The sequence below is a fragment of the Ornithorhynchus anatinus genome, chromosome 2, assembly GCF_004115215.2.
Source record: "Ornithorhynchus anatinus isolate Pmale09 chromosome 2, mOrnAna1.pri.v4, whole genome shotgun sequence".
NCBI lineage: Eukaryota > Metazoa > Chordata > Mammalia > Monotremata > Ornithorhynchidae > Ornithorhynchus > Ornithorhynchus anatinus.
Genome location: NC_041729.1, coordinates 166,439,707 through 166,463,823, shown reverse-complemented (window position 1 = coordinate 166,463,823; position 24,117 = coordinate 166,439,707). Strand labels below are relative to the sequence as shown.

The 24,117-nt window shown below is 53.3% G+C and overlaps 1 protein-coding gene across 1 annotated transcript in view; it reads right to left on the bottom strand.

The window, feature by feature from the left end:
* The window catches only part of GYS2 (glycogen synthase 2), a 59,722-nt gene extending 36,314 nt beyond the window's left edge, over positions 1-23,408 (bottom strand). The window contains exons 1-6 of the mRNA XM_029058783.2: positions 23,132-23,408; positions 16,805-16,987; positions 14,949-15,140; positions 13,706-13,888; positions 7,965-8,109; positions 4,874-4,991 (exon numbers count right to left, since the gene is read on the bottom strand). Coding sequence (XP_028914616.1) covers positions 4,874-4,991; positions 7,965-8,109; positions 13,706-13,888; positions 14,949-15,140; positions 16,805-16,840 — 674 coding nt within the window. The 5' untranslated portion in view covers positions 16,841-16,987; positions 23,132-23,408. The remainder of the gene's footprint in view (positions 1-4,873; positions 4,992-7,964; positions 8,110-13,705; positions 13,889-14,948; positions 15,141-16,804; positions 16,988-23,131) is intronic.
* Between the last annotated feature and the right edge of the window lie 709 nt (positions 23,409-24,117).

Below are 24,117 nucleotides of genomic sequence, written 5' to 3'. Positions count from 1 at the left end.
AGGAAACAACCATGGAGTATTTTAAAAAGGGCTTCTCTGGGCTTATGCGCTCAACCGCAGAATGGGGGTCGAATACCTCCTTTCCCCTCCGACTAAGACTGCGAGTCCCATGTGGAATGGGAAGAAGAAGGAGAAAGAGGAGGAGGAGGAGGAGAAGAAGGAAGAGAAGAAAAAGGAGGAGAAGGAGGAGGAGAAGAAGGAAAAGGAGGAGGAGGAGGAGAGAAAGAGAAGGAGGAGACAGAGAAGGAGGAGGAGAGGAGGAGAAGGAGAAGGAGAAGCAGAGGAGGGGAGAATGAAAAGGAGGAGGAGAAAGAGAAGGAGGAGAAGGAGAAGGAGGAGGAGGAGGAGGAGGAGGAGGAGGAGGAGAAGGAGAAAGAAGAGGAGGAGAAGAAAGAGGAGAAGGAGAAGGAGGATGAGAAAGAGAAGCAGAGGAGGGGAGAAGGAAAAGGAGGAGGAGAAAGAGAATGAGAAGAAGAGGAGGAGGAGAAAGAGGAGAAGGAGAAGGAGGAGGAGAAAGAGGAGGAGGAGGAGAAAGAGGAGGAGGAGGAGAAAGAGGAGAAGGAGAAGGAGGATGAGAAAGAGAAGCAGAGGAGGGGAGAAGGAAAAGGAGGAGGAGAAAGAGAATGAGAAGAAGAGGAGGAGGAGAAAGAGGAGAAGGAGGAGGAGAAAGAGGAGGAGGAGGAGAAAGAGGAGGAGGAGGAGGAGGAGAAGCAGGAGGAGGAGGAAGAGAAGCAGAGGAGGGGAGAAGGAGGGAGAGAAGGAGAAGGAGGAGGAGAAGAAGGAGGAGGAGGAGGAGGAGGAGAAGGAGGAGAAAGAGGAGGAGGAGGAGGAGAAGGAAGAGGAGGAAGAGAAGGAGAAGGAGGAGGAGAAGGAGGAGGAAGAGGAGGAGAAGGAAGAGGAGGAAGAGAAGGAGAAGGAGGAGGAGAAGGAGGAGGAAGAGGAGGAGAAGGAAGAGGAGGAAGAGAAGGAGAAGGAGAAGGAGGAGAAGGAGGAGGAGGAGAAGGAAGAGGAAGAGAAAGAGGAGGAAGAGAAGGAGGAGGAATAGAAAGAGAAGGAGGAGAAGGAGGAGGAGGAGAAGGAGGAGGAGGAGAAGGAAGAGGAAGAGAAAGAGGAGGAAGAGAAGGAGGAGGAATAGAAAGAGAAGGAGGAGAAGGAGGAGGAGGAGGAGGAGGAGAAGGAAAAGGAGGAGAAGGAGGAGGAAGAGAAGAAGGAGAAAATATATATAGTACATTATAATGATGCTAATAATCATCGATCGATACTATTTAATGAACACTTGCTACATGCAGAGCACTGTACTAAGTGCTTGGGAGAGTAGATTACGGCAGAATTAGCAGAAATGTTTCCTGCCCATAATGAGTTTACAATCATTCATTCCTTCATTCAATCATATTTATTGAGCGCTTGCTGTGTGCAGGACACTGTACTAAGTGCTTGGAAAGTACCATTTGGCAACAAATGGAGACAATCTGCACAGGCTGAGCGCTCAATAAATACGAATGAATGAATGGCAGAGGCTGGATCTGATCTGATTATCTCGTGCCGCCCTCAGGGCTTAGCGCTGTGCTTGGCACCTAGAGAGTGCTTAAGTAAATGTGATTCTAACTAGCTAAGGCAATAAAGCTTCAAGTCTGTGCGTCTCTTCAAGTCTGGGTGGAAGGACCAGAGACGCACATTCAACTATGTTACCGAATTGTACTTCCCAAGTGCTTAGGACAGTGCTCTGCACACAGTAAGCGCTCAATACAGCAGCGCGGCTCAGTGGAAAGAGCACGGGCTTGGGAGTCAGAGGTCATGAGTTCCTATCCCGGCCCTGCCACCTGGCAGCTGGGTGACCGTGGGCAAGTCACTTGACTTCTCTGGGCCTCAGTTACCTCATCTGTCAAATGGGGATTAACGGTGAGCCTCACGTGGGACGACCCGATGACCCCGTATCTCCCCCAGCGCTTAGAACGGTGCTCGGCACATAGTAAGCGCTTAACAGATACCAACGTTATTATTATTATTGCTAACTACGATTGAATGAATGAATGAAATAGTCAACGGTATTTCCTGAGCGCTTACTGTGTGCAGAGCACTGTACTGAATGCTTGAGGAGCATAGAGCGGAGCAGAGTTGCTATTGCCAACTAAGACTCAACAAGTCCAAGACGGAGCTCCTCATCTTCCCTCCCAATCCCCGTCCTCTCCCCGACCTCCCCGTCACCGTGGACGACCCCACCGTCCTCCCCGGCTCTCAAGCCCCCAACCTCGGCGGCGTCCTCCACTCGGCTCTCTCCTTCCCCCCAGACATCCGATCGGTCACCGACGCCTGCCGCTCTCACCTCGGCAGCCTCGCCAAGATCCGCCCTTTCCTCTCCATCCGAACGGCTCCCGCGTTAGTCCAGTCCCTCCTCCTCCCCCCACTGGATGACTCCATCAGCCCCCTTTCTGACCTCCCAACCTCCTGTCTGTCTCTCCCGACTCCAGTCTACACCTCACTCCTCTGCCTGGATTATCTTTCTACAGAAAGGCCCTGGGCCTGTCATCCCCCTCCTCAAAAATCTCCAGTGGTTGCCTATCGAAGTCCTTATCAAGCAAAAACTCCTCACTTCGGGCTTTAAAGCCCCCCATCCCCGGGCCCCCTCCTCCCTCCCCTCCCTCCTGTCCTCCTCCAGCCTGGGCCGCACACTCCGCTCCTCTGCCGCCGCTCACCTCCTCCCCGGGCCTCCATCTCGCCCGTCTCGCCGTCGACCCCGGCCCGCGTCTTCCCCTGACCTGGAAGGCCCTCCCGCCTCAAATTCCATAGACGATGACTCTTCTCCCCTTCGAAGCCCTACTGAGGTCGCACCTCCTCCGAGAGGCCTTCCCAGACTAAGCCCCCCTTTTCCTCAACTCCCCTTCTCTTCCGCATCACCTCGACTCGCTCCCTCTGCTCTTCCCCCCCGCCCCCCGCCCCGCACCACTTGTGCATATTGGTATATATTGATGATTCTATTCATTTATATGGATGCCCGGTTAATTGTTTTGATGTCGGTCTCCACCCCTCTAGAACGTAAGCCCGTTGTGGCTCAGTGGAAAGAGCGCGGACTTGGCAGTCAGAGGTCATGGGTTCGAATCCCGGCTCTGCCCCTCGGCAGCTGGGGGACTTGTGGGCGAGTCACTTCGCTTCTCCGGGCCTCAGTGACCTCATCTGGAAAACGGGGATGAAGACCGTGAGCCTCACGTAGGACAACCTGATGACCCTGTATCTCCCCCAGCGCTTGGAACGGTGCTCTGCATATAGTAAGCGCTTAACGGATACCGACGTTATTATTATTATTATTATTATTACAAATGACTGACAGAGGAGCTTACCAACTAGAGGGAGAGACAGTCTACAATCTAAGACTCTTCCTTCTCCTTCTCTCTTTCTCCTCCTCTTTCTATTCATTCATTCAATCGTATTTATTGAGCGCTTACTGTGCGCAGAGCACTGTACTAAGCAGCTGGAAAGTACAGTTCAGCAATAGAGACAATCCCTGCCCACCGTGGGCTTACAGTCTAGAGCAGCGTGGTTTAGGGCAAAGGCTCAGCGGAAAGAGCCCGGGCTTGGGAGTCAGAGGTCATGGGTTCGAATCCCAGCTCCGCCACTTGTCAGCTGCGTGACTGTGGGCCAGTCACTTCACTTCACTGGGCCTCAGTGACCTCATTTGGAAAATGGGGATAATAATAATGTTGGTATTTGTTAAGCGTTTACTATGTGCAGAGCACTGTTCTAAGCGCTGGGGAGATAAAGGAATGAATGGGGAGGAAGTCCGTGAGCCCCACGAGGGACAACCTGATGACCTTGTATCTCCCCCAGCTCTTAGAACAGTGTTTGACACATAGTAAGCTCTTAACAAATACCATCATTGATTAATTAACTAGAGGACTCTAGTCAAGAGGCAGCGTGACTCAGTGGAAAGACCCCGGGGTTGGGAGTCAGAGGTCATGGGTTCTAATTCCGCCTCCGCCGCTTGCCGGCTGTGTGGCTTTGGGCAAGTCACTTCACTTCTCTGGGCCTCAGTTCCCTCATCTGGAAAATGGGGATTAAAACTGTGAGCCCCACGTGGGACAACCGGATCACCTTGTACCCCCCCCCCCCCCGGGACTTAGAACAGTGCTTTGCACATAGTGGCTCAGTGGAAAGAGCCCGGGTTTGGGAGTCGGAGGTCATGAGTTCGAATCCCAGCTCTGCCACTTGTCAGCTGTGTGACTGTGGGCGAGTCCCTTCACTTCTCTGGGCCTCAGTTCCCTCATCTGTCAAATGGGGATGTGAGCCTCACGTGGGACAACCTGATGACCCTGTATCTCCCCCAGCGCTTAGAACGGTGCTCTGCACAGAGTAAGCGCTTAACAGATACCAACCTCATCATTATTATTAATTATAGTAAGCGCTTAACAAATACCACCAATATAATATAGAGGACTGTCTAGAGCCCAACGTAGGACAAGCTGATAACCTTGTAATTCATTCATTCATTCAATAATAATAATGTTGGTATTTGTTAAGCGCTTACTCTGTGCAGAGCACTGTTCTAAGCGCTGGGGTAGGCAGAGGGGAATCAGGTTGTCCCACGTGGGGCTCACGGTCTTCATCCCCATTTTCAGTAGTATTGATTGAGCACTTACTATGCGCAGAACACTGTACTAAGCGCTTGGAATATACAAATCAGCAACGGATAGAGACAGTCCCTGCCCTCTGAGGGGCTTACAGTCCTCCGGAGCCTAGAACAGGGCTCGGCACATGCAAAGTGCTTAACGAATACTATCATCATTATTATTATTATAGTCTAAGATAACGATGACTCTGTTCCTTTTTAGCCTAGCCTCCAAATCTCAGAATGTTGACCAGAAAAGCCGACCAAGCCTACCCGTAAAAGTGACCACGGACAAAATCTTGAATCCTGGCCTTGAACAGGGCGTGCAGATTCTGAAACTCATGCACCGCTGAGAATTTCTTGACATTCAACCCATTGGGGGTAACGACATCTGAAAAAGACAGAGAGAAGGGAGCGTTAGACGCTAAACTCAAGCTAAAATCGAAGCTACAGTCCTCTGGACCGGAAGCTTGCCGTGGGGAGGGAACGCGGCTGCCAACGCTGTTATACTGGACTCTCCTAGGTGCTTTGCACAGGGCTCTGCACACAGTGGGGGCTCAATTTATTCATTCGATAGTATTTATTGAACGCTTACCGTGTGCAGAGCACTGAACTAAGCGCTTGGAATGGACAGTTCGGCAACAGGTAGAGACGATCCCCGCCCAATAAATACGATTCAATGAATGAATGAATGAGAAGCAGCGTGGCTCAGTGGAAGGAGCCCGGGCTTGGGAGTCAGAGGTCATGGGTTCGAATCCCGGATCTGCCACTTAGCTGTGTGACGGTGGGCAAGCCACTTCACTTCTCTGGGCCTCAGTTCCCTCATCTGGAAAATGGGGATGAAGACTGGGAGCCCCACGTGGGACAACCTGATTCCCCTGTGTCTCCCCCAGCGCTTAGAACAGTGCTCGGCACATAGTAAGCGCTTAACAGATACCAATATTATTATTATGACCCCTGTCTGATTGATTACTAATATGGTGAGTCAGAGCTCGTTGCGGGATGGAAAGGTGTCCCCCCACCTCAGTTGGCCTGTACTCTCCCAAGAGTTTAGTACAGTGTTTTGCACACTGCAAGCTTTCAATACAGCGCTCTGCACACAGTAAGCGCTCAATAAGTACGATTGAATGAATTCGATAAATACCCCCCCGATTAACCGATGAGCTCCTTGAGCGTGGAGATCCTCTTTACTAAATCCATTCATTCATCATTTAATTGCATTGGAGAAGCAGCGTGGCTCAGTGGAAAGAGCACGGGCTTTGGAGTCAGGGCTCGTGAGTTCGAATCCCAGCTCCGCCACTTGTCGGCTGTGTGACTGTGGGCGAGTCACTTAACTTCTCCGTGCCTCAGTTCCCTCATCTGTAAAATGGGGATGAAGACTGTGAGCCCCACGTGGGACAACCTGATTCCCCTATGTCTACCCCAGCGCTTAGAACAGTGCTCGGCACATAGTAAGCGCTTAACAGATACCACCATTATTATTTATTGACTACTGTGTGCAGAGCACTGTACTAAGCGCTTGGGAGAGTACAGTGCGACAATAAACAGATACGTTCCCTGCCCAAAGCGAGCTTATCATCTGAGACAGACTTGATACAAATAAATCAATGACAGATATGGACATAGGTGACGCGGGGCTGGGAGCGGAGAATAACAATTATTCATACATTCTCTGTCCTTGAGGAGCTTACAATAATAATGTTGGTATTTGTTAAGCGCTTACTGTGTGCCGAGCACTGTTCTAAGCGCTGGGGGAGATTCAGGGTCATCAGGTTGCCCCATGTGAGGCTCACAACTTCATCCCATTTAACAGATGAGGTCACTGAGGCACAGAGAAGTGAAGTGACTTGCCCACAGTCACACAGCTCGCAAGTGGCAGAGCGGGGATTCGAACCCATGACCTCTGACTCCCAAGCCCATGCTCTTTCCACCGAGCCACGCTGCTTCTCAATAACTAAAATGTAGCTCCTGCGGTGGCCGGGAATCGAACCCGGGTCAGCTGCTTGGAAGGCAGCTATGCTAACCAACGCTGCAATCTGGAGGGGGAGACAAATTACAGGGAGGAAGAGGAAACCGGGGAAAGGGACATTCATTCATTCAATCGTACTTACTGAGCGCTTACTGTGTGCAGAGCACTGTACTAAGCGTTTGAGAAAGTACGACGCAACGATAACCGGCGACATTAGCCGCCCACGACGACATGTAGGTAAATGCGACGGCCAGAGTTAATGCCCAGGGACTTGGGTGGTTTGGAAGGGTTGAAGGGGCTGTAGATTAGACGGTAAACTCATCAACGGGCAGGGATTGTCTCTATCTGTTGCCGAATTGTACATTCTAAGCGCTTAGTACAGCGCTCTGAACATAGTAAGCGCTCAATAAATACTATTGAAGGAATACATCCAGCTTACTGTGTGCAGGGCGTTGTACTAAGCGTTTGGGAGGCCATACTATAACAGAATTGGTAGACATAATCCCTGCCCACAAGGGGTTTATAGTCTAGAGAAGGAGCGTGACTCAGTGGAAAGAGCCCGGGCTGGGGAGTCAGAGGTCGTGGGTTCTAATCCCGGCTCCGCCGCTTGTCCGCTCTGTGACTTTCGGCAAGTCTTTTCACTTCTCTGGGCCTCAGTTCCCTCATCTGGAAAATGGGGATGGGGACTGGGAGCCCCACGGGGGACAACCTGATGACCTTGTATCTCCCCCAGTGCTTAGAACAGTGCTTGGCACATAGTAAGCGCTTAACCACTATCATAATAATAATAAGCCCCGCTTTTCCTTGTCTTCCACTCCCTTCCACGTCACCCTGGCTGGCTCCCTTTGCTCTCCCCCGTCTCCCCGCCCCACACGACTTATGTCCATCTCTGTCATTTTATTTATTTCTACTGATGCCTGTTTATTTGCTTTGATGTCTGTCTCCCCCCCCCCAGACTGTGAGCTCGTCGTAGAGAAGCAGCGGGGCTCACTGGAAAGAGCACGGGCTTGGGAGTCAGAGGTCATGAGTTCGAATCCCTGCTCTGCCACTTAGCTGTGTGACTGTGGGCGAGTCACTTCACTTCTCTGTGCCTCAGTGACCTGATCTGTAAAATGGGGATTAAGACTGTGAGCCCCACGTGGGACGACCTGATCACCCTGTATCTTCCCCCAGCGCTTAGAACAGTGCTCGGCACAGAGTAAGCGCTTAACAAATACCAACGTTATTATTATTATTAGGATGGTCTCTCTTTATTGCTCTATCGTACTTTCCCAAGTGCTTAGTACAGTGCTCTTAATAAATAAAGGCTTAATAAATGCGATTGAATGAATAAATGAATGTCCAACCCCTTTCTAAGAGCAGGGGCAGGAGGGAGAGCCAGGGCGGGGTCCTTACCGGCCTTCCTCTTCAACATGTGTTCGGCTTCTACGGCCGTGATGTCGGACACGGTGGTGAAGACGTGGGCGCAGTGGACGGCGGCTCTCTCCAAACAGTATCGGTGATAGATCTGCCTCTCCCCGGCTTCCTTGTCTATGTCGAACTGCGAGGGCACAAGCCCACCCGCATGCAGAGAGTAATAATAATAATGCTGGTATCTGTTCATTCATTCGATAGTATTTACTGAGCGCTTACAATGTGCAGAGCGCGGTGCTAAGCGCTCGGAACGAACAATTCGGCAACAGATAGAGACAGTGCCTGCCCATCGACGGGCTCGCGGTCTAATCGGGGGAGGCGGACGGACAAAAATAAGACAACTTAATAGCAATAAAGCTATTTGTTAAGCGCTTACTGTGGGCCGAGCACTGTTCTATGCGCTGGGGTAGATACAGATATATCTTCATCACCCTATTTATTTTGTTTGTTTTGTTTAATGAGATGTACATCGCCCTGATTCTATTTAGTTGTCATTGTTTTTATAATAATAATTGCATTTGTTAAGCGCTTACTATGTGCAAAGCACTGTTCTAAGCACTGGGGGGATACAAGGTGATCGAGTCGTCCCACAAAGGGCTCACAGTCTTCATCCGCATTTTACAGATGAGGGAACTGGGGCACAGAGAAGTTAGGTGACTTGGCCAAAGTCACACAGCTGACAAGTGGCGGAGCTGGGATTAGAACCCATTACCTCTTTGAGATGTTCTTCCCTTGACTCTATTTATCGCCATCGTTCTCGTCTGTCTCACCCGATTAGACCGTAAGCCCATCAAAGGGCAGGGACCGTCTCTACCTGTTGCCGACTTGTCCATTCCAAGCGCTTAGTCCAGTGCTCTGCACATAGCAAGCGCTCAATAAATACTATTGAATGAATGAATGAATACAGGGCAATCAGGTTGTCCCCCGTGACGCTCACGGTTTTCATCCCCACTTTACAGATGAGGTCACTGAGGCCCAGAGAAGTGAAGTGACTTGCTCAAGGTCATACAGCAGACAAGCGGCCGAGGCGGGATTAGAACCCACGTCCCCTGACTCCCAAGCCCTTGCTCTTTCCACCCAGCCACGCTGCTTCTCTAGAGCGGGAGCTCAATGTGGGCAGGGAATGTGTCTGCTTATTGTTGTATTGAAGCCTCCCAAACGCTTAGTAGATTCATTCATTCATTCAATCGTATTTATTGAGCGCTTACCGGGTGCAGTGTTCTGCACGCAATCAAGAAAAACGACCCCCTAGGCTCTAAGCTCACTGAGGGCAGGGAAAGCGTCTGTTTATTTTTGTATTAGACTTTCCTCGGTGTTTAGTACAGTCCTCTGCACACAGTAAACTCACAGTAAGTGAGGAAACAGCATGGCTTAGTGGGTAGAGCCCAGGCTTGGGAGCCAGAGGTTGTGGATTCTAATCCCGCCTCCGCCACCTGTCTGCTGTGTGACCTTGGGCAAGCTGCTCCGCTTCTCTGGGCCTCAGCTCCCTCATCTGGAAAATGGGGATTAAAGCTGAGAGCACCAAGTGGGACAATCTGATGCCCTCTATCTACCCCAGCGCTTAGACCAGTGCTTGGCACATAGTAAGCGCTTCCCAAATACCATCGTAATAATAAGTAAGCGCTCAATAAGTGTTGTGAGCTCACTGTGGGCAGGGACTGTACTGTGTTTTCCCAAGCGCTTAGCACAAGTGGTCTGCACACAGAGAGGGTTTAGTAAATACGGTTGAGGGAATGAATGAATGAAATGCGATTGAATGAATGAACTGATGGAGGGATGAATGAATAGATAATGAATGAATGATTAAAGAAAAAACGGGCGATGATGCTCCAGCGCCCCCTTCTGGCGACCAGTGAAATGTCACCGCACGGGCAGAATTTTAGAAGAAAAAGACCAAGTTTCCTTGAGTCTTTTAGTTTATTTTTGGTTTTGTGGCATTTGCTAAACGCTTACCATGTGTCAGGCACTGTCCTAAGCGTTGGGATCTCCCCCTCTAGACTGTAAGCTCGTTGTGGGCAGGGAATGTGTCTCTTTATTGTGTTCTATTGTCCTCTCCTAATAAGAATAATAACCATGGTGTCTGTATTCAGGGGCTGGGGGTCTCGGGGTGGCAGAATTCAGGGGCCGGGGGTCCCGGGGTCACAGAATTCAGGGGCTGGGAGTCTTGGGGTGGCAGAAATCAGGAGCTGGGGGTCTCGGGGTGGCAGAATTCAGGGGCTGGGGCTCTCAGGGTGGCAGAATTCGGGGGCTGGGGGTTTGGGGTGGCAGAATTCAGGGGCTGGGGGTCCCGGGGTCACAGAATTCAGGGGCTGGGGGTCTCGGGATGGCAGAATTCGGGGGCTGGGGGTCTCAGGGTGGCAGAATTCGGGGGCTGGGGGTCCCGGGGTGGCAGAATTCAGGGGCCGGGGGTCCCGGGGTGGCAGAATTCAGGGGCTGGGGGTCTTGGGGTGGTAGAAATCAGGAGCTGGGGGTCTCGGGGTGGCAGAATTCAGGGGCTGGGGGTCTCAGGGTGGCAGAATTCGGGGGCTGGGGGTTTCGGGGTGGCAGAATTCAGGGGCTGGGGGTCCCGGGGTGGCAGAATTCAGGGGCTGGGGGTCCCGGGGTCACAGAATTCAGGGGCTGGGAGTCTTGGGGTGGTAGAAATCAGGAGCTGGGGGTCTCGGGGTGGCAGAATTCAGGGGCTGGGGGTCTCAGGGTGGCAGAATTCGGGGGCTGGGGGTTTCGGGGTGCAGAATTCAGGGGCTGGGGGTCCCGGGGTGGCAGAATTCAGAGGCTGGGGGTCCCGGGTCACAGAATTCAGGGGCTGGGAGTCTTGGGGTGGTAGAAATCAGGAGCTGGGGGTCTCGGGGTGGCAGAATTCAGGGGCTGGGGGGCTCAGGGTGGCAGAATTCGGGGGCTGGGGGTTTCGGGGGTGGCAGAATTCAGGGGCTGGGGGTCCCGGGGTGGCAGAATTCAGGGGCTGGGGGGTCTCAGGGTGGCAGAATTTAGGGGCTGCAGGGGCCTGAAGTCACAGAACTGTCTCCCCCTCTTGTAGACCATGAGCCCGTTGTTGGGTAGGGATTGTCTCTGTTGCTGAACTGTACTTTCCAAGTGCTTAGTACAGTGCTCTGCACACAGTAAGCGCTTAATAAATACGAATGAATGAATGAATGAATGAATGAATGACTGCTTAAACCAGAGTCGGGAACCAAAGTCCCGTGGGCCCTGAGTATTGATCTGTGGGGCCGCGATGAAGCTGGAGGAAAAGGGGTCAATAGGGAGAAAACGCTACCGACCCTAGTCCTGCCCCACCCCCCCCAGTCAACCCTCCTGACACTTGAGAAGCAGCATGGTGTAGTGGGTAGAACCTGGGCCTGGGAGTCAGAAGGACCTGGGTTCTAATCCCGGCTCCGCCACTTGTCTGCTGTGTGACCTTGGGCCTCTTGGCCTCGGTTCCCTCATCTGTCAAATGGGGATGGAGACGGTGAGCCCCACGTGGGACAGAGACTGTGTCCAACCCGATTTGCTTGGATCCACCCCAGTGCTTAGTACAGTGCCTGGCACATAGAAAGCGCTAAACAAATGCCATCATTATCCTTATCGTTATCGCTTGCCTCTGCTCAACACCTTCACTCCTCTTCTTCAACTCTCCCTTCCAGTCTCGTGATCTGTCAACTCTGGGGTTGCATTATTTTGATATCTGTTTATTTGTATTGCTGTCTGTCTCCCCCTGCTCTAATAATAATAATGTTGGTATTTGTTAAGCGCTTACTATGTGCAGAGCACTGTTCTGAGCGCTGGGGTAGATACAGGGTGTTCAGGTTGCCCCACGTGAGGCTCACAGTTAATCCCCATTTTCCAGATGAGGTAACTGAGGCCCAGAGAAGTCAAGTGACTTACCCACCGTCACCCAGCTGACAATAATAATAATGTTGGTATTTGTTAAGCGCTTACTATGTGCAGAGCACTGTTCTAAGCGCTGGGGTAGACACAGGGGAATCAAGTTGTCCCACGTGGGGCTCACAGTCTTCATCCCCATTTTACAGATGAGGTAACTGAGGCCCAGAGAAGTGAAGTGACTTGCCCACAGTCACACAGCTGACAAGTGGCAGAGCTGGGATTTGAACTCATGACCTCTGACTCCAAAGCCCATGCTCTTTCCACTGAGCCACGCTGCTTCTCAAGTGGCAGAGCCGGCATTCGAACCCATGACCGGGCTCTTTCCACTGAGCCATGCTGCTTCTCTAGACTGTGAGCTTGCTGTGGGCAGAGATTGTTTCCATTTGTTGCTGTACTGTCCTTTCCCAAACGCTTAGTAGAGTGCTCTGCACACAGTAAGCGCTTAATCAATATGATCGAATGAATTGAATGAATGAATGAACTCCCATATTCAATCTGTCATCAAATCCCGTCGGTTTCACTTTCACCACATCTCACTTTGCTCCTCTCATGCCCACCTCCTCCCCGGGCCTCCATCTCTCCCGTCCCGCCGCCGACCCCCGGCCCACGTCCCGCCTCCGGCCCGGAAGGCCCTCCCGCCTCAAATCCCCCAGACGATTCCTCTCCCCCCTCTTCAAAACCTTATTGAAGGCCCACCTCCTCCAGGAAGCCTTCCCTGACTGCGCCCTCCTCTCCTCTCCTCCCACTCCCTTCTGCGTTGCCTGGACTCGCTCCCTTTCTTCATCCCCGCTCCCGGCCCCGCACCGCTTATGTCCACATCTGTCACTTATTTATTTCTATTCATGTCTATCTGGAAACCTGTCTACTGACTTTATGAAAGTGGACTCTCCCAAGTGCTCTGTAAAGTGCTCTGCGCTCAGGAAATTCGATTTATTGATTGGCCGATACCTCCTTCGAAACATAATAATAATAATAATTGGGGTATTTGTCAAAGTACCATACTAAGGGCTGGGGTGGATGAGGTAACTGAAGCCCAGAGAAGCAAAGTGACCTGCCCCCAGTCACCCAGCAGACAAGCGGCGGAGCCGGGTTTAGAACCCACGACCTTTGACTTCCAGGCCCGGGCTCTTTCCATTAGGCCACGCTTAGGAGGAGACGGACCTACCTCGTCGAGGTGGTTGTAGATGGGCCTACCTTAATAATAATAACAATAATAATAAGTGCTTAGTAGAGTGTTTTGCCCATAGTAAGCACTCGATAAGTACGATTGAATGAATGAATAATAATTGTGTTATTTGTTATGCGCTTACTATTTGCCAAGCACGGTTCTAAGCACTGAGGTGGATACAAGGTAATCAGATAATAATAATAATTGCGGTATTTTTTAAGTGCTTATTATGTGTCAGGACTGTACTAAGCGCTGGGTTGGATACAAGCGAATCAGGTTGGACGCAGTCCCTGTCCCGCAAGGGGCTCACCGTTTTAATCCCCATTTTACGGATGAGGTAACTGAGGACCGGAGAAGTGAAGTGACTCGCCCGAGGCCACACGGCAGACTGGTGGCGGAGCCTGAATCGGAACCCACGACCTTCTGACTCCCAGGCCCGGCCTCAAGCCACTAGGCCGTGCTCCTTCAGGTAAGACACGGTCCCGGTCCCACACAGGTCTCACGTCACCGGTCATCCCCATTCTCCAGATGGAGAAACTGAGGCCCAGAGAAGTGAAGTGACTTGGCCGAGGTCACCCGGCGGACAGGGGGCGGAGCCGGGATTAGAACCCACGTCCTCCGACTGGCGGGCCCGGGCTCTTTCCGCTAGGCCACGCTGAGGAGGAAGAGGGCCTACCTTGTCGAGGTGGTTGTAGAAATCGACGTTGGCCGCGCAGAGGTAGCGTCCGAGCAGCGTGGCGTGGGTGGTGAACACGGTGGCCACCGGAAGCTTCCGGAAGCGGGAGAAGATCAACCCGATGCCCGCCTGCCACTCGTGGAAGTGGGCGATGACGGGTTTCCCCTCGAGGTGATCAGTCAGCTACGGGAAGGAGAGAGAAACAGAGGCAGCGTGGCCTAGTGGACAGAGCACGGGTCGGAAGGACCTCATAATGATTCATTCCTTCAATAGTATTTATTGAGCGCTCACTATGTGCAGAGCACTGGACCGAGCGCTCGGAACGGACGAGTCGGCAACAGGTAGAGACGGTCCCCGCCCTCCGACGGGCTCACGGTCCGATCGGGGGAGACGGACGGACGGGAACGACGGCGACGGATAGAGTCGAGGGGAAGGACGTCTCGTAAGAACCGATGGCGACTGAATAGAATCGAGGCGATGGACATCTCATTAACAAAATAAATAGGGTGATGAAAATATAGACGGTCGAGCGGACGAGTACGGTGCCGAGGGGAGGGGAAGGGAGAGGGGGAGGAGCGGAGGGAGATGGGGGGAGAAGAGGGTTAAGCCGCGGAGAGGCGAAGGGGGGGCAGTGGAGGGAGTAGAGGGAGAAGGGGAGCTCCGTCTGGGAAGGCCTCTCGGAGGAGGTGAGTTTTAAGTAGGGTTTCGAAGAGGGGAAGAGAATGAGTTTGGCGGAGGTGAGAAGGGAGGCCGTCCCGGCACCGCGGGAGGACGCGACCCGGGGGTCGACGGCGGGACGGGCGAGACCGGGGGACGGCGAGGAGGCGGGCGGCGGAGGAGCGGAGCGTGCGGGGTGGGCGATGGAAAGAGAGAAGGGAGGAGAGGTAGGAAGGATGATCACGATGGTATTGGTTAAGCGCCGACTAGGTATCAAGCCCCGTTCTAAACGTTGGGGGACGTCCGAGCTAATGCGGTCGGACGCGGTCCCCGTCCCACACGGGGCTCCCGGCCTTCATCCCCATTTTCCAGAGATGATTCATTCAATAGTATTTACTGAGCGCTTCCTATGTGCAGAGCACTGTACCGAGCGCTTGGAATGGACAAATCGGTAACAGATAGAGACCGTCCCTGCCCTTCGACGGACTTACGGTCTGATCAGGAGGTGGCTGAGGCCCAGAGGCCCGCGCGGCCGACGGGCGGCAGAGCCCGCACGAGGACCCGCCCGGCGGCGACGATCGATTACCTCTTTGAGAAACCAGGCGGTGAGAGAGCCGAAGATGAGCATGTCGTTGGCCTCGCGGTCGTGGTGGGGGATGGCCACCCCACAGGCCTCCCACAGGTCTCCCCGCCAGCGGTCCAGGCTGCAGGCCGACGCCCCGATGTCCAACAGCACCACCGGAGGGTTCCCCTCCGTCAGCCACCGCCCACAGTGCACCTGGGGATGACGGGACCGGCTGAGGATGGGGGGAAACGTGTGGGGGGCATCGCCCCCGGGGGCTCCCCTCAGTCAGCCGCCTCCCACAGTGCCCGTGGAGATGAGGGGACCGGGCCAAGGATGGGGGGAAACGTGTGGGGGGCATCACCCCCGTGGGCTCCCCTCAGCCAGCCGCCTCCTACAGTGGACCCGGGGACCACGGGACCGGGCCGGGGATGGACGAAACTTTCATTCATTCATTCAGTGGTATTTATTGAGCGCTTACTACGTGCAGAGCACCGGACTAAGCGCTTGGAACGAACGAGTCGGCGACGGATAGAGACGGTCCCCACCCTCGGACGGGCTCACGGTCCGATCCGGGGAGACGGACGGACGGGAACGGCGGCGACTGATAGAGTCGAGGGGAAGGACGTCTCGTAAAAACAGTGGCGACTGAATAGAATCGAGGCGATGGACATCTCATTAACAAAATAAATAGGGTGATGAAACGTGTGGGGGGCATCACCCCAGTTGGATCCCCCCCAGTCAGTGCACCTGGGGGAGACGGGACCAGGCCAAGGATGGGGGGAAACGTATGGGGGGCATCACCCCCGGGGGCTCCCCTCCATTAGCCACCTCCCACCGTGCACCCGGGGACCACGGGACCGAGCTCCTCGTGGGCGGGGAATGGATCCTGTTTATTATCCTGTTGATCATCCAGTCATTCAGTCGTATTTAGTGACGATGATGATGGTATTCGTTGAGCGCTTACTATGTGCCAAGCCCTGTTCTAAGTGCCGGGGGAGATAAGGGGTTCTCAGGTGGTCCCATGGGGGGCTCCCAGTCTTCGGCCCCCTTTTTCAGATGAGGTCACTGAGGCCCCGAGAAGTGAAGCGACTGGCCCAGTCGCCCAGCTGACAAGTGGGTCCGTTGTCCGTTGAAGAAGCAGCGTGGCTCAGTGGAAAGAGCGCGGGCTTGGGAGTCAGAGGTCACGGGTTCTAATCCCGGCTCCGCCGCTAGTCAGCTGTGTGACCTTGGGCAAGTCACTTAACTTCTCTGTGCCTCGGTTCCCTCATCTGTCAAATGGGGATGAAAACTGTGAGCCCCACGTGGGACAACCTGATCACCTCGTATCCCCCAGCGCTTAGAACAGTGCTTTGCACATAGTAAGCGCTTAACAAATGCCACAGTAAGTGGCGGAGTCGGATTAGAACCCACAACCTCTGACTCCCGAACCCTTGCGCTCTTTCCACTGAGCCACGCTGCTTCTGAGTGCATTTCCTGAGCGCTTACTGTGTGCAGAGCACTTGACTAAGAGCTTGGAAAGTCCAACAGAGCAATAAATTTATGGTTTTGGGGTCAGACACTGTTCTAAGCGCTGGGTAGATACAAGCGAATCGAGTTGGGTGAATGACATGGACGAGACAGGAATAGAAATCAAGGGGGATGAAGGAAGGGAGCGAGTCGGGATGACGCGGAAGGGAGCGGGAGGAGAGGGAAAGGGGGGTTATTATGCATTCGATAGTATTTTATTGAGCGCTTACTATGTGCAGAGCACTGTACTAAGCGCTCGGAATATACAAATCGGTAAGAGATAGAGACAGTCCCTGCCCTTTGACGGGCTCACGGTCTAATCGGTTATGCCCGTCACGGGGTTTGGGGGTGAGGAGAGGGGTACAGCCTACCTGGCACCCGTGCATATTCATCGTGTCCACAGCCATCTTCACGGCGGCAGTGGGGGGCTCGCATTCTTCCACCTGGGTCTTGGTGTTGTGTTCGAAATACGGGCCGATGAGAAATAGTTTTCACCCCACTCGTCCGCCGTTCACCTTGGCCTTGGTCTGGATGACCGGTGTAGATCCCGCCCACTGAGGACAGAGAAGAAACGGGGCTCGGAATGACCGGCTCAGTGGGTCAAGTCAAGCCAATCCTATTTATTGAGCGCTTGCTGCGTGCGGAGCACTGGACTGAGCGTCGGGGAGAGGACGTATGACAATAAACGACGGGGTGGAGGATCAGGGAAGCGACGTTGGCTTCGTGGCAGGAAGCCCGGGCCTGGGATTCAGAAGGACCTGGGTTCTGATCTCGTTCCGCCACACATCTGCTGTGTGACAGACCGCGAGTCCGTTGTCGGGCAGGGATGGTCCCCATCTGTTGCCGATTCGTACGTTCCAGGCGCTTAGTACAGTGCTCTGCACCCAGTAAGCGCTCAATGAATACGATCAAATGAATGAATGAAGGAATGAAAGTCACTTCCCTTCTCTGGGCCTCAGTTCCCTCACCTGGAAAATGGGGATTAAAAGTGTGAGCTCCACGTGGGACAACCTGATGACCCTGTGTCTACCCCAGCGCTTAGAACAGTGCTTGGCACCTAGGAAGCGCTTAACAAATACCGTCATTTTTAGTATCATTTAGCATTAGCAGAAGTCTCTCTCCGGGGAGGCAGCGTGGACCTGGTAGTCCGGAACCCTGGGTTCGAGTCCCATCTCGGCCTCTGGTTGTGTGACCTTCTCTGAGTAAAATGGGCTACTATTGGTATAATAGTAATAACAATGCAGCATGGCTCAGTGGAAAGAGCCGGGGCTTGGGAGTCAGAGGTCATGGGTTCGAATCCCGGCTCTGCCACGTGGCAGCTGTGTGACTGTGGGCAAGTCACTTCACTTCTCTGGGCCTCAGTGACCTCATCTGTAAAATGGGGATGAGGACTGTGAGCCTCACGTGGGACAACCTGATGACCCTGTGTCTCCCCCAGCGCTTAGAACGGTGCTCTGCACATAGTAAGCACTTAACGAATACCAACTTTATTAATATTAGTAGTCAGAGCAGTAGCTACAGCCTCGAAGTAGAGACAGAAGAAGCAGCGCGGCCTAGTGGGTAGAGCCTGGGCCTGGGAGTCAGAAGGACCTGGGTTCTAATCCCAGCTCCGGCACTTGTCCGCTGCGTGACCTTGGGCAGGTCTCCTCACTTCTCTGGGCCCCGGTTCCCTCATCTGGAAAATGGGGATTAAGACCGTGAGCCCAGTGTGGGGGCGGGGATTGCGTCCGACCTAATCGACTTGTATCTACCCCAGTGCTTAGTACAGTGCCTAGCACGTAGTAAATGCTTAACAAATAATAATGATGATGGCATTTACCATCATCATTATTATTTTCTTGGCCTCAGTGACCTCATCTGGAAAATGGGGATGGACTGTGAGCCCCACGTGGGATAACCTGATCACTTTGTATCTCCCCCAGCGCTCAGAACAGTGCTTGGCACATAGTAAGCGCTTAACAAATACCATTATTATTATAATAGTAGCCGCAGCAGTGGCAAGAGAATAATAATAATGATAATGATGGCGTTTGTTAAGCCCTTACTGTGTGTAAAGCACTGTTCATTCATTCATTCAATAGTATTTATTGCGTGGCTCACTGGAAAGAGCACGGGCTTTGGAGTCAGAGGTCATGGGTTCGAACCCCAGCTCTGCCACTTGCCAGCTGTGTGACTTTGGGCAAGTCACTTAACTTCTCGGTGCCTCAGTTCCCTCATCTGTAAAATGGGGATGAAGACCGTGAGCCCCACGTGGGACAACCTGATTCCCCTGTGTCTACACCGGCGCTTAGAACAGTGCTTGGCACATAGTAAGCGCTTAACAAATACCAACATTATTATTGAGCGCTTACTATGCGCAGAGCACTGTACTAAGCACTTGGAATGGACAATTTGGCAACAGATAGAGACAATCCCTGCCCATAGATGGGCTCACAGTCTAGACGGGGATAAGCGCTGGAGGGGATACGAGGTGATGAGGTTGTCCCTCGTGGGGCTCCCAGTCTTCATCCCCATTTTCCAGATGAGGTCACTGGGGACCAGAAAAGTGAAGCGACTTGCCCACAGTCACCAGCTACAAGGGGCGGGGCCGGGATTTGAACCCACGACCTCTGACTCCCAAGCCCGGCCTCTTGCCACTGAGCCACGCTGCTTCTCTAATAGCTGTACTGACAGTAAAATCAACAGTAACAGTTGCAGAGAAGAAGCACGGCTTAGTAGATAGAGCCCGGTCCTGGGAGTCAAAAGGTCACGGGTTCTAATCCCGGCTCCGCCACTTCATGCATTCATTCATGCATTCATTCAATAGTATTTATTGAGCGCTTACACCGTCGGCCTTAAAGCCGTCCATCCCCTCACCCCCTCCTACCTCACCTCCCTTCTCTCCTCCTCCAACCCAGCCCGCTCGCTTCCCTCTTTCAATGCCAACCTTCTCCCTGGACCTCAATCTCATCTATCTTGCCGCCATCCCTTCGTCCACATCCTGCTTCTGGCCTGGATTCATTCAGTCACATTTATTGAGCACTTATTGTGTGCAGAACACTGTTCTAAGCGCTTAGAAAGTACAATTCAGCAACAGATAATAATATCGGTATTTGTTAAGCGCTTATTATGTGCAGAGCACTGTTCTAAGCGCTGGGTAGATACAGGGTAATCACTTTGTCCCACGTGAGGCTCACAGTCTTCATCCCCATTTTCCAGATGAGGTCACTGAGGCCCAGAGAAGTGAAGTGACTCGCCCACAGTCACACGGTTGCCAAGTGGCGGAGCCGGGATTTGAACCCATGACCTCTGACTCCCAAACCCGGGCTCTTTCCACTGAGCCACGCTGATGGAGACAATCCCTACCCAACAACGGGCTCACAGTCTAGAAGGGGGGAATCTCCTGGATTCCCACCCCTTTCATAGCCGACAGACCACCCCTCTCCCCATCTTCAAAGCCTTATTAAAATCCACCTCCTCCTAGAGGCCTTCCCAGCCTAATCATTCATTAATTCATTGATTCAGTCATATTTATTGAGCACTTACTGTGTGCAGAGCACTTGGAAACTCAGCTACAGAGACAATCCTTCATTTCCTCTCCCCACCTTCCCTCTGTGTGACCTAGGTACTTAAATTTGAACCCCCTAAAAACTTAATCATCACCCCATGCCAATCCCCAGATACCCTTCTTCTCTCCCGTTTCCCTCCTCTAAAATTTATTTTAATATGGGACTTCCCGTCTAGACTGTAACCTTCTCGTGGCAACCATGAGCGCTTGTGAGCTCTGCACATAATAATAATGATAATAATAATAATAATAATGTTGGTATTTGTTAAGCGCTTACTATGTGCCGAGCACTGTTCTAAGCGCTGGGGGAGACACAGGGGAATCAGGATGTCCCACGTGGGGCTCACAGTCTTCATCCCCATTTTACAGATGAGGAGAAGCAGCGTGGCTCAGTGGAAAGAGCACGGGCTTTTGGAGTCAGGGCTCATGAGTTCGAATCCCAGCTCTGCCACTTGTCGGCTGTGTGACTGTGGGCAAGTCACTTAACTTCTCTGCGCCTCAGTTCCCTCATCTGTAAAATGGGGATTAAGATTGTGAGCCCCACGTGGGACAACCTGATTCCCCTATGTCTACCCCAGCGCTTAGAACAGTGCTCGGCACATAGTAAGCGCTTAACAAATACCAACATTATTATTATTATTAGAGAAGTGAAGCGACTTGCCCACAGTCACCCAGCCGACAAGTGGCGGAGCTGGGATTCGAACTCATGACCTCTGACTCCAAAGCCCATGCTCTTTCCACTGAGCCACGCTGTTTCCATCCCCATTTTCCAGATGAGGTCACTGAGGCCCGGAGAAGTGAAGCAACTTGCCCAAGGCCACACAGAAGACAAGGGGCGGAGCGGGGATTAGAACTCATGACCTTCTGACTCCCAGGCCCGGGCTCTACCCACTATGCCACTGTACTCTCCCAAGCGCTTAGTACAGTGTTCACCGTAAGCGCTCAGTAGACACCACTGATTGGTTATGAGGCGTTAGCGAAGACTTCCGATGCGCCACTGAGTTCTCAGTGTCAGTGGAAAGAGCTGGGGCTTGGGAGTCAGAGGTCATGGGTTCGAATCCCGTCTCTGCCACTTGTCAGCCGTGTGACTGGGGGCGAGTCACTTCACTTCTCTGGGCCTCAGCTCCCTCATCTGCAAAATGGGGACGAAGACTGTGAGCCTCACGTGGGACACCTCGATCACCCCGTATCTCCCCCGGTGCTTAGAACAGTGCCCTGCACATAGTAAGCGCTTCACAAATACCAACATGATTATTATTTCACCCAGCTGGGGTTCCCAATCAAGTAATCGGTCCATGGTATTTACTGAGTGCTTACTATATGCAGAGCACTGTACCGAGCGCCTGGGGGAGTCCGATCCAACAGAATGAGCAGACGTGGACTTCAGGGGGAGATAGACTTTAATAGAAAGTCAATCAATCGGTGGTATTTACTGAGCGCTGAGCGCTGTACCGAGCGCTTGGGAGAGTCCAGGACAAGAGAATCAGCAGACGTATCGTCCACCCATAACAAGCTCTCTACAGGGGGAGATGGACTTTAATAGAATCATTCAATCGATCAGTGATATTTATGGGATGCTTACTACGCGAAGAACTCTGTACTAAGCGCTTGGGAGAGTGAAGAAGCAGCATGGCGTAGTGGATAGAGCACAGGCCTGGGAGTCAGAAGGTCATGGGTTTGAATCCTGGCTCCCTCCCTTGACTGTTGTGTGACCTTCTCTGTGCCTCAGTTCCCTCATCTGGAAAATGGGGAATAAGACTGGGAGCCCTATGCGGGACAGGGACTGTATCCAACCTACTTGCTTGGATCCACCCCAGTGCTTAGTACAGTGCCTGGCCCATAGTAAGCGCTTAACAAACCATTATTATTATTATTATTCTATTTATTGCTATCGTTTTTGTCCGCCTGTCTTCCCCGATTAGACTGTAAGTCCGTCGATGGGCAGGGATTGTCTCTATCTGTTGCCGAACTGTCCAGTCCAAGCGCTCAGTACAGTGCTCTGCACGTAGTAAGTGTTCAATAAATACTACTAAACGAACGAATTATTATTATTATTAACTCAGGTCCTTCTGACTCCCAGGTCTGCGATCTCTGCACTAGGCCACAGGGCTAAGCGGCGCGGGGCCGGGAGGGGGGGGATGGAGAAAGGGAACGAGTCGGGGCGACGCGGAAGGGAGGGGGAGGAGAGGAGAGGAGGGCGCGGTCGGGGAAGGCCTCCCGGAGGAGGTGGGCGCTCGGTAAGGCTTTGACAAAGGGGGAGAGCCAGTGTCCGTGGGATTTGAGGAGGGAGGGCGACCTCATCCCATAGACACGCCCGGCCGGACACAGTCCGGCCCCACCGGACACTAGCCTCCTCCCGCTGCGTCCGCGGAGCCGGGGTGGGGGTGTCGGGAATAGAAATGATGGCATCTGGTAAGCGCTTACTACGTGCCAGCCACTGTGCTAATCACTTGGAGAAGCGGAAAGAGCTCGGGCTTGGGAGTCAGAAGCCATGGGTTCGAATCCCGGCTCTGCCACTTGGCAGCTGGGTGACTGTGGGCAAGTCACTTCGCTTCTCTGGGCCTCAGTTCCCTCATCTGTCTAATGGGGATGAAGACCGGGAGCCTCACACGGGACCACCTCATGACCCTGTATCTCCCCCAGCGCTTAGTACAGTGCTCTGCACGTAGTCGGCGCTTAACAAACACCAACATTATTTATTATTATTAGTGAAAAGAGCCCGGACTGGGGAGTCGGAAGTCATGGACTCTAATCCCGCCTCTGCTACTTGTCAGCTGTGTGACCTTGGGCAAGTCGCTTCGCTTCTCTGGGCCTCGGCGACCTCATCTGGAAACTGGGGACGAAGACTGGGAGCCCCACCTGATGACCTTGTATGTCCCCAGCGCTTAGAACAGTCCTCGGCACATAGTAAGCGCTTAACAAATCCCAACGTTATTATTACCCAAGCAAATCAGGATGGACCCAGCCCCCGTCCCGGTCTCCGTCCCCATTTTCCAGGTGTGGTATCTGAGGCCCAGAGAGGTGACGTGACTCGCCCGGGGTCACCCAGCAGACGAGTGGATTGGAACCCACGACCCTCTGACTCCCCAGCCCGGGCTCTAGCCACGAGACTAGACGGAGCCTCCCCCTCCCCCCAATTCCCCTCTCTCACCTTTGTTGGTCACCTCCCAAGCCACCTCAAAGAGGAACAGGTCGCTGCGAGGGACCTCTTCTCCTTCCCACGGAGGAAGGCCGCTCAGAGAGGCGATGGACAGAGATCTCTCCCGAAACATAGCGGCCGGACCGAGGTCCCGGGCCGGCCGGGGGGCGTCCGGCCTCTCGAAGCCGGCCGGAGGGCGCCGGGGGTCAGCGGGCCGCACGGAGCTTCGGAGGCGGCCGAGGGCCGAGGGCCGACGGCGGGGCCGGAGGTCGGAGAGATTGGAGCGTCCACCAACCCGGGAGTCGGGGGGGACGCCTCCCCGCCGACCGGAGACCCCATAGGTCGGCCTTCGCCCGGCCCCGCCGACCTTTGCCCCTCCCGGATTGCCCGGGCCACCGGCAGACTCCGAGTCCAGCCCCCGTCAGGCCTAGTGGGTCCAACCCGGGCCCCGGGGGTCGGACGTTCTGTTTTTTGCTATTAAGTTGTCTCCTTTCTGTCCGTCCGTCTCCCCCGATCGGACCGTGAACCCGTCGGTGGGCAGGGACGCGGCCTGGCTTAGTGGAACGGGCCCGGGCTTGGGAGTCAGAGGTCACGGGTTCGCATGCAGGCTCTGTCAGCTGGGGGACCGTGGGCGAGTCCCTTCGCTTCTCTGGGCCTCAGTTCCCTCATCTGGAAAATGGGGGTGAAGACCGGGAGCCTCACGTGGGACAATCTGATGGCCCTGTAACTACCCCAGCGCTTAGAACGGTGCTCTGCACACAGTAAGCGCTTAACAAATACCATAATTATTATTATTATCTGTGGCCGAATTGTCCATTCCCAGCGCTCAGTCCTGCGCTCTGCACATAGGAAGCGCTCAATAAATACCAATGAATGAATGAATGAACAAATATCATAATTAGTATTATTATTATCATTATTATTATCCCCTCTCCCCGGTTTGTCTGCTCTGTGACTATGCCCAGTTCATAGTAAGCGCTTAACAAATACTGTCATTA